Source organism: Taurulus bubalis (genome assembly GCF_910589615.1).
Source record: "Taurulus bubalis genome assembly, chromosome: 5".
Classification (NCBI taxonomy): Eukaryota; Metazoa; Chordata; class Actinopteri; order Perciformes; family Cottidae; genus Taurulus; species Taurulus bubalis.
The window spans coordinates 28,522,664-28,533,354 of NC_136593.1; the positions used below are offsets into that span (position 1 = coordinate 28,522,664).

At 50.4% G+C, this 10,691-nt stretch overlaps 1 protein-coding gene across 1 annotated transcript in view; it reads right to left on the reverse strand.

Moving 5' to 3' along the window:
• Positions 1-6,716, reverse strand: part of plxna1b (plexin A1b) — a gene marked incomplete at its 5' end in the record, with an annotated part of 141,134 nt that extends 134,418 nt beyond the window's left edge. Inside the window, one exon of the mRNA XM_079218930.1 lies at positions 5,535-6,716. Coding sequence (XP_079075056.1) covers positions 5,535-6,716 — 1,182 coding nt within the window. The remainder of the gene's footprint in view (positions 1-5,534) is intronic.
• Between the last annotated feature and the right edge of the window lie 3,975 nt (positions 6,717-10,691).

Genomic DNA, 10,691 nt, shown 5'->3' on the forward strand with positions numbered 1-10,691 from the left:
AGCTCCTGCTCTCAGAGCCCAGAGTGAGCTTCAGGTGACATCCATAAAGAGGCTAGGAGCTGGGCAACCCCACTTGGTCCTTTCTGCATCACAGCGATGGAACCTGCTCGCGTGTTTAACGTGACTAAAATCATCTCTTTTTATTTAGTTGCTGAAGTCGATGTGGGCTAAATGTTCTGTTGGCAGTGATAGATGTCACAAGCACTCTTTTCAAAAGAAGTAAATAAACAGTGTGTAGCTCTTAGCTGCTCCTAAAGCCTCATTGTGTGATCATGTTACTTTGTTAACATGTTATTCATGGTACTTTATTAAACACAGCAGTCACATGACCGTTATGACCACGCCCCCTTCTCAGAGTTGGTGTTTATTAAGATACTGAAACAGACTCTGTGCTTTAAGACCATTCGACTACTTCCTCCGCTCTGATTGGATAACAGCCGTCTGCTAGGAGCTCGTCCATCTCTCTCTCTTTCTACCTCTACCCCTCTAGTATCTCTCTACCTCTCACTCCTCCCTCTCTCTACCACTCTCTCTCTCTCTACCTCTCTTCTCTCTCTCTCTACCTCTCACTCCTCCCTCTCTCTACCACTCTCTTTTCTCTCTTCACCACTCTTCTCTCTCTCTATCTCTCTTCTCTCTCTCTCTCTCTCTTTCTACCTCTCTCCCTCTCTCTACCACTCTTCTCTCTCTCTCTCTACCTCTCTTCTCTATTTCTCTTTCTACCTCTCTCCCTCTCTCAACCACTCGTTACCACTCTCTTCTCTCTCTTTTCTCTCTCTCTTCTCGCTCTACCCCCTCTCTCTACCTCTCTTCTCTCTCTATATCTCTATCTCTCTTTCTCTTTCTACCTCTACCTCTCTCTCTACCCCTCAACCTCTCACTCCTCCCTCTCTCTACCACTCGTTACCACTCTCTTCTCTCTCTTTTCTCTCTCTCTTCTCTTTCTCCCTCCTCTTTCTCCCTCTCTCTTTTCTCTCTCTCTTCTCGCTCTACCCCTCTCTCTTTCTCCCTCCTCTCTCTACCAACACTCCTCTCCTTCAGTCTGACCCCGTCTGGAACTCGTGTGCAGGACACAATACATTTTCAAAGGAAGAAAACAAACACATTGAGGAAGTGGATGAGTGAGAGAGAACAGATCCTGACACACAGAAGTCGGTGTGAGTCTAAAAGGTGATCTCTTATCAGTTAAACATTCACATTCCTGTACTGCAGCTCAGCGTCACCACAGGACGTCCCTGATAACAACCTCTATCCCCGCCCATGAAACACACCTCAACTCTAGCAATGAACAAAAAACAAACATCAAACAAGGAAAGATACCAAACTACGATGCAAACGTCATTTCCAGATCGAGTTCAGGTGAAGCATCACATCTCACCTTTGACCCCGAGGGTTACGCAACAGCTGGCCGATGGGCAGCAAAACATGAATGCTTGAGATTGACTCTTTTCTTCTGATTGATTGATGAATTGCCTCGTGACAAAGTTCAAAACCTCACCATCCATCTGGTGCAGAGCAGCTTGACATGAGAATAGCCGCTGGGTCACATGACCCTCACAGACAGGGTCACATGACCCTCTCAGACAATGCAGCTTCCAGCCGGGAAAGGAATGTTACAACCAAGTACTGTCTTATTGTTTACCCAAACTCCCAATTCATAAAATAGAAAATGTCCTTGAACATTACTTCTCTATTGCTCTATTGGTGAAAGTGAGCGTATATACCAATAGTGAGGCCAGAGAGCTTATGTTTAACTGCTCCATCACTGTTAACTAAACACAGCCGTCCTCAAAGCTTCATAGGGCTGGAGAATAATACAATACCAAATATATCTTTTGACTAAATACCTCCATGCTGCACCGATACTGTGGCGTGGACTATTGGTGCTTTCACTAAATTATTGTTGATAAATAATCATCAATAATGACTTTCTATAACTAAATGTGTTCTAGCTGGCTAGTTTAATGCTGTGCTGCTGGAAATCACCATTAAAAATACATTTTGCAAAGTGACCCCTGAGCATAAAAGATGCCCTGACGTCCTCTGTGGAGGACGCCTCTTCAAACCCAGTCATATTTCATAAAACACCAACAGAGTTCTGTGTTCCTGAGTCATCCTTATTATAGCACCAACTGCTAGATATACACACTCTCTCACACACACACACACACACACACACACACACACACACACACACACACCAGAGTCGTGCTGCTGAGGAGGACAGTGTGGTGGCGAGGTGACGGACACCGATATTATTTGTGCAGCAGCCATCTCTCTCTCTCTCTCTCTCACTCTCTCTCTCTCTCTCTCTCTCTCTCTCACTCTCTCACTCTCTCTCTCCCTTCCTTCCTTTCTCTCCCTCTCTCTCTCCCTCTCCCTCTCTCCTTCTCTCTCTCTCCTTCTCTCTCTCTCTCTCTCTCTCTCTCCCTCTCTCTGGTCGGTGAGTCACTGGCTCTCCTTGGAGCGCACAGTAAAAAGCTTCTCTCAGTCTCTCCCTTACTGGCCATTCCCCTCTTTATTCCTCTCTGAAAAAGCCCCGCTAGCTAGGGTTGTGTCACCATTAGCAGCTTGGAGTCTGACTGCTTTTGTCAAGTTTAAAATAAGAAAATCAGATTTAAAAACATGTCTCTAGAGATGATCAGAGTTTCCAGTCAGTACCAGAAAAACCCAACACTGACGTCACGTCCAAAACCGTGAGGGCAGCTCAGAACATGGCACACATCAGACTTCTCAAGCCGTTTAACTCTTCCTCTCTCTCGCATCATTGCCCACGTCCTCTCTCTCTCTCTCCCTCTCTCTCTCTCTCCCCCCTCCCTGTGTGGAAATGGTTTGTATTGATCCACTCTCAAACTGTGGAGAAGGTCAGCGGTTCACTAATAAAGCTCAGGGACAAAACAGAGACACACAAACAAACACTTAGCGCACACACACCACAGCAGACATATATAGCCAGGTAACAGGGCTGTGGTGATGAACGGTGGGTGTGTGTGTGTGTGTGTCTGCTTCGTCCCGACACATTTCTTATGACAGAGCTGCCTCTAATATGACCCAAACATTTGTGTTTCCAGATAAACATCTCACTGCGCCCGTAAACACGCCACCCTAATGACGGCCAGAGGCGAGAAGTTATGAACCGGCACAAATATGAACTCACGCAGGGAGCTGACGCAGCGCCCGGCCATCCATCATCTCAGTGAGGCCAGCAGCTGTCCAGCGCTCGCCCCCTCCATCGGGCTGTGGCCGGGTCAAGCTAACCGGATTCCCCTGCACCGCTCACGCCACGCAGCCTGGTGCCGCTTCCGCCTCGTCGGCGCTTCTTATTGTGTTTGGCCGTGTTGCACAGCACCAGCTCCCACGCGGAAAAGTCATGCCAGGCGCATGAGGTCACATTTGAGGTCGCTCTGACCACTGACTGAGGGAAAGGGCGGTGGGCGGGCAGCTGATGAGGTCACCGTGATGAGGTCACCGTCCTTAACCTGCGGCTGACCCCTCGAGCGTCGCTGCTGTCGTGGGTCAGCCAACCAAAAACACTGAGGCGATTACGTCGGCTTATATGGGACGACAGTGTATTTGAGAGGATGTTTAGTGGTGATAAATTATGAGTGAAAGTAACCCTTATTTAAAAAAGATGGTCACAGGCCTGACGGGAAGATGATGGGGAGCTGTGGGACTCCAGAAGTATGACTCTGCATCGTGTTCTCAGTGAGTCTGATCCCAGGGAAACGCCGTGCACGGCCGATTCTAAACCTCTGGGGTGGACAGTCCGTCCACTGAGTCACCACGACAGCGATCATTTCCTCCTCAAGCTAACCGCTGATGAGGAAGCAGCATTTCTGCAGTGCAGTTATCTGCCGATGTGCATTTGCACATACAGTATTTGCCTGGCCGGTACAATGACCTCACAGATGATGTTGCACTGCATGAAGAGCAAGAGCTCCTGCTGCACAGAAAGAGAGGAAGAAAGGGAGGTGAGAGAGGACTTGGCTGACTTACACCTCACAAAACACACCTGAGCACACACACACACTAATGAAGACCTCCAGAGGAAGAGTGCCTTTCTTTCCAAGTAGTCCACTTCATTCGTTGCAACACAGGGTGAATGTGTGTGTGTGTGTGTTTGTGTGTGTGGCCACCTGCCAGATAAAATGGTGCGCGCTGACGTTTAAAGAAAAAGCAAGTGTGCCGCACACTTGACACTTATAGATGGAAGCAAGACAGAAGAGGTGTTTTTGTTAGCAGATGCAGTCTGAAGAGGGTAAGCAAGGAGAGAGAGGAGAATGAGGCATGAAAGCCACAGGAAACAAAAGGACGTGAGCAGGTATGTTCACAAAGAGGAAACTAGGCTGTGTGCGGTTGTGTAGTGCCTTAAGGTCTCTGGTGAGAGTGTGTGTGTGTGTGTCTCCTCTGTAACACATGCAGGGCCATGCAGCGTGGATCAGTTAGGAAAACCAAGTCTAGCTCACGCCGTCCCCCAGGATGTCACACTGCAGCGCACCCAACCATGCTGTGTGTGTGTGTGTGTGTGTGTGTGTGTGTGTGTGTGACATTTCACAAATCCAGGTGACTGGGCTAATGATGTCCCCTGCCTGACTAAATCAAAGCACCGAGAGCTTGTGCAGAGGGTGGTAATGGGCAGGAAAAGTGAAGCAGAAGACCGCGGGAGAAAGAAATAAGAGATGTTCACATATTAGCCGCTGCAGGCCGGCAGCGTGCTGGTGAACGATTGTAACACGAGACACCAGGATTCAATTAGCAGGCACAGAAAGAAAGGAGGAAGAGGAGTAGTAGACTCAAAAACCAAATGTTCACTACAAACATTTAGGGAAGTCTGGGTGTAAACAGTAAAAAGTGAGTAAATGTAGTATTTAAACTAACAATGAGAACACAAAGCATACAGTAAACCTTAAATGACTCAAATGAATGAGACAATAGTTTGATTAAAAGAATAAATATTTATATAGATGCCTGTATTTATGTCTGCTTATATTCTGAGTCTTTCTTTTAAAGCATATTAATTATTTCAAACTCAGCATAAATGAACGTCGTGAACACATGAATATAACACATTTACATGACTTTTACTAAACTTTGGGGATATTTTCAAGGACTTTTCCAGGCCTGGAAATAACCATTTTAAAACTCCATGACTCTTCCAGGTTTTCCATGACAGTAAGAACCCTGTAGACAGTTTCAGGAACATCAAGTCCCGTCTTTAATATGTTAACTGCTACTGTGCGTGTGCGTGTGCGCGCGTGTGTTTGTGTGTGTGTGTGTGTGTGTGTGTAAGCTAAGCAGGATATATTTTCAGGAACGTTTTTGTGAAAAGCTTTTTGCATGTTTACCAAAGCAATAGTGTCATACTTAACCAACGCTAATCCAGCCGGCATCAATGTCAACATCTTACCATGGAAGCGCAATATAATATATACTATGTAATATGTGCGCCTCGACTGATAAGCAAACGGATTCGCTGGAAAGAAAGTATGTACTCTGCAGAACTCCAAAGTCACAAAGAAGAGATTTGAGCTTACCGAGTTGATGCAGGCGAGCTCCTTGTTGAGCAGCCAGGGCAAGGAGAGCTTCCCGTATCCCTTGTAGCACGACTGGATCCTCTCCTTGATCTTCTCCTTGATCTTCTTCAGGGTGAACAGGCACAACGCCGACTCCTTGGGCGGTTTGGCCCGGTTCTTCTGGCCCTGGGAGAAGACCGTGAAGAGGATGTCTTCGTTCTCGGAGATCCCCAGAGAGTTGGCCAGCTGCCGGCCCGGCCGGGCCAGGAAGGCGTCCTGAACCAGGCGGTACTCCACCCCGTCTTTGGTGCAGCCGATGGGGAACTCCACGTAGGAGTAGAACTTGGGGTCGTCCACGCAGAGGCGGACTATTTTGGAGGTGAAGAACTGCTCTCCGCTGGCGTCGGGCGAGGTCAGCTGGGTGTCCAGCTGCATCGTCAGATAGTAGACGAACTGCTCGCTGCTGAAGCTGTAGACGTAGTAGATGTCGAACGCGGGGAACTTGGACAACGTGTCGGAGGGGATCTTCAGCTGAGAGGAGACAAACTCGTCCTGGTAGACGAAGCTGAACATGTCGGCGTTTTCTTCATTCTCCATCAGCTTGCGGCTGGACAGGGTGGGGAAGTACTCGGACTTGCCGTCGATGGGCGTTCCGATGAACAGCTTGCTGGTGGGACTGTGGGCGGAGCTTATGATGACCCCGGACATGGTCCCCGACTCCGCCACGCTGGAGAGGTAGTGCTCCTTGCGGTGGTGCGGCTCGCCCAGCTTGAAGAGGTCGTCCAGCCGAAGGAACTGGCAGATGCCCTGAGAAGTGCTGCCGCAGGCGATGAGGCGGTTCTGTGCGTAGTCCACCAGGAGGAGCTTGTTGACGTTGGGCGCCTGGGCCAGGTCGTGGGGGCAGGACTGCACGCTGGGCGGAGGGTAGCACTTCTCGTTGTCCACCACCGGGCCCGTCATGTGGCTGCGCAGTTTGGTCAGGTTGCTCGACAGCTTGAAGATCCAGTTGACGGCTCCCACGTAGACTTCTCCGGTTTTGTTGTGGATGGCCAGATGCGTGAGCCCCGACTCGGTGGGGACGAAGCGTTTGTTGGGTGGGGGTTGGCCTCCGGAGAGGGAGGAGCACATGACCAGCAAAAGCCCCAAGAGGAGAAGCAAGTTCCCCGGGCCAGGGGTAGCCGCTGAGCGAGCGAGGGGGAACATACCTGGGCTGTGTGGGGGCGGGGCTTAGGGGAGGATAAAGAGGAGAGGAGGAGGAGGAGGAGGAGGAGGAGGAGGAGGAGTCCTGGTCCCAAGTCAGCTTTTTCTTTCGGTTCCACTCTTCTGTCGAGGAATATGGGAAGACAGTTGGAGGGCGAGAGCGAAGGATGGAGGCAACGAAACTCCTATTGACCCGCTGTCCTGCCGTCAGCGCTGCAAGCCGTCATCAGGAGCGTCATCCGCCGTGAGGGAGCGCTGGAAGACAGAGAGGAGACACCGTGAGCGGCCGAGGAACATTCGCTATTGATTATGCATCAGGCGGGCGGAGAGGCATGAAAGGGCTCACAAATTACACTGCCAAAATTATGAGAAAAAAGAAGAAAAAAAAAATCAAGCTGACATTTGGCCCGGTTATAAATAAATAATACAAAATCAAGTCTGGAAGGCAAATGTGTGTCTGCATTTAATTATGACTGAAGATAGCAGAGGAGGCGCAGGCTGCTTATTAAAGGCTCTGCACACATGAGCGAAGAGATTTACAACATTCAGCTCTTTTCACATTTCATAACTCTACCGTGGTAGCTTTGGCGGAGGCATGTGTTTGAAAAAGAAATGCCAGAGGGCGCCGTTACATTGACAGCAAGGAATCTATGGCCGGGTCTGATCGTCTGCTGAAGGCCTTCCGGTCATGGAGTCAGCGTCTCAACACACTCCAGTCACGTAGCCACTTATTGTAATCACGCCTGCTCTCTGGATACCGTATCCAGCATCAGGCGCTCAAGCAACACTCTAGCTTCACCCACAGAATATGAAGGACATCGGGACACATTTAACTTCAGCAGGGAGACGTGTAAAACACCCTGGACTGATATGTATTCTGCATATTCTGCACACTTCTTGTTCTTGAAGTCTCACACAGCCGATCCCCCCATCAGGCAGCACACTCACAACCTGCCTGTGTGATTTAAGCAATGTCCTACTGCAGCAGTAAAGGCGACCGCATCTTTCTCCTGAAGCAGACCCCTGCCTTGGCACCGTGAGCTGCAGGCTCAGGCACAACCGGTGAGCCGGGCTCCACTTCTGCTGATCCACAACATTCAAGCACACGTCGCAGGTGACTGCACCGTGGAGCATAGATGCTCTATTTCACAGTATAGTATTGTGATAGTGGAGGTGGAAACACACCTACGGCGCCATCGTACCCCGAAAGCGTATCGAGGAGGGTTTACACACAAAGTACAGGGAGGAGGAGGAGGAGTCAGAGCTCTTTTGGGGTTCGCTGGGCGCATGCTGCTGCAGCTCGACAGGCCAATCGTGGTCCTGCAACGCCGGGACATTAGTTCTCCTGTAAATGCTGATTATGCAAAACGGGACGCAACTCTCCGAGGGACCCCGTGCTTCAATTTAACCTTGACTATCAAAGTGTCTGCAGGAAGGTGTTTTATGAGATGAGAGACACGAGGAAGAGGGAGGAAGAGGGAGGAAGAGGGAGGCGGGAACGTGAGACTGAGGAAAATCTAAATAAGGACAGAAAGGGGAGCGGCGAACAGGAATGCAGGGTTTTCCTTTCTTCCTCTCTTTATCTCATTCCCTTAGCGATCTGTCCATCAATCACTGCATACAGGTCAGTTCACCAAGAGCAGAGCGTTTCTCTTTAGTTTTATACAGCTGCCAGAGTAAACACTCAAGAGGGAGAAAAGTGCTCTTTTGGATGTATTGAAATAATTAATCATCTCAGTAAGAGGAGTCGTTAAATTGCACATCAATTTTAGTCGCTGCTGCAAACAGTGTGAAGGAGACAGAGCGGGCAGGAGGGGGAAGAAATAGTAGCGCCGATGTTCATGGAATAGCAAACCATAGCTCAGCTGAGACAACGCTGGCCGGGTTCAGGCAGAGGTGGTGTCATCCAATTTTCACAAATGAAAAGGCCAGGAGAAGAAGTGCAGGAGATGAAAAGCAAGGCGAGGAAACGAGGAAGGAAGGAAAGGAAAGAGCAGGAGAGCGAGAGGAGGAGGAACGGCACAGCAAACACACGGCAGCGTCTCTGCTGCGTTTCAATCAGAGCTCTACCTGGAGCAGCAGGGGAGCCGGTGGTTCGAGGCTCCTCGTGAGGCAACAGCAGACAGAAAGTGCAGTCAGACCGTCGCTCTCCTCTCTGAGAGATTAAAACGAGTCGACACCGGCCGGAGCCGCTTCCGCATGAGCAGGAGCCATAAAGGTGACGAGCCAGCCTATAAAAATATATAATAATGTCTTCCTCAACGGTACAGCCGGGCGAGCACCGCGCGGCGAGAGCAGATGCCAATTTAAGGAGTGGTGGCATGTAGGGAGGCCCGGCGCCGCATTTCATGTCCGGGTGAGGGAAAGAGACAATGAGGCAGAGTGAGCGAGGAAAGGAGAGAGCCTGGTGAAGAAGGAGAGAGAACGTGGAACAGAAAACCCGTCCTTCATTTAGGCCACATGAGAGCGTGAGGCGCACAACCAATTATTTGTCATCTACCCCAGGAATAAGACGATGACATCACAACGCCCACTTTGACGAATACAATAGTACAAAATAAATACCGTAAAATGTGGGTTATACACCGCTACTTTTTTTCCTCAACTTTGACCCGTGCGGCTTAAATATTGGTGCGGCTAGCTGGCGAGCGCTAGTTGGCGAGCGCTAGTTGGTGAGCGCTAGCTGGCGAGCGCTAGTTGGCGAGGGCTAGCTAGCAGTCCCGACTCGACACGGCAGCGGGGACGCGGGCAGTAACAGTAGCAACAGCGGCTTATAATAAACCGCCGCTGCTTTTTATTTATTTAGTAGATGCACCTTATAAAAGGGTGCGCCTTATAACGAGCGCTAGCTGGCGAGCGCTAGCTGGCGAGCGCTAGCTAGCAGTCCTGGCTCGACTCGGGCACACTAGCTGGCGAGCGCTAGTTGGAGAGCGCTAGCTGGTGAGCGCTAGTTGGCGAGCGCTGGCTGGCGAGCGCTAGCTAGCAGTCCTGGCTCGACTCGGGCACACTAGCTGGCGAGCGCTAGTTGGCGAGCGCTAGCTGGCAAGCATTATCCGGCAAGCGCTAGCCGGCGAGGGCTAGCTAGCGGTCCCGGCTCGACGCGGGAAGTGGGGATGTGGGCAGTAGCAGTAGCAGCAGCAACAGCGACTTATAAACCGCCACGGCTTTTTATTTATTTAGTCGATGCGGCTTATAAAAGGGTGCGCCTTGTAACCCGCATTTTACGGTAATAACAACAATAATAATGTCCTCACAAATGGGCCAGATCATTCAAGACACGCCCGGCTGCTGAGAATATGGTCGATCAACCCGGCTTCTCAACCTCAGTCCCTCTTTTTTTCTTAAATTTTGCCATCTTCTCTGGCGACAGCCTTATCCCTTTAAACCCTCTTCAATTTCAATTTCCTCCAGAGCTAAAGTGGAACGGTGGGAAGAGCGCTGAAACAAGGTTGCGAGCGATATCTGGCACCATCAAGGAAAAACATGTCAATCATTTTGGGGCCGGAGCGCGGCTGTGGCTCTGGGACCGGGCAGCCGGCGTATCGGAGCAGCCGAGGCCGTTATCGCATCGGAGGAAAGCCTCAGAGAGCGGCGCTGTCAGGGGCCGGGTGATTGGATTTGATATCGGGACACCCTATCAATTGACAGGCCTGTACGGAGTCCCGATGGGCATTGGGAGCTGGAATGAGGGATTGAAAGGGAGGTGGGAGACATAACAGAGAGGGAAAGGCTCAGGAAGGAGGGGTCGTCCCACGGCCCGGTTTCAGTTTGTCTATTTGGCTTAAGAGTGGCGGGAATCCTGAGAAGAAATGGGGGCGCTCTCAAGTACGGTGTGAGGAAAATTCCACAAGTTGTTGAGGTGCTGAGCTGAGCGGGATCAACTCTCCCTCTCTCTAAACCGGCCCGCTCAGATAACGGGTGCTGCTCGGCCCGGGAGCGCCGCTGATTTATTGCCAGTGGCATATCAATTACAGCACT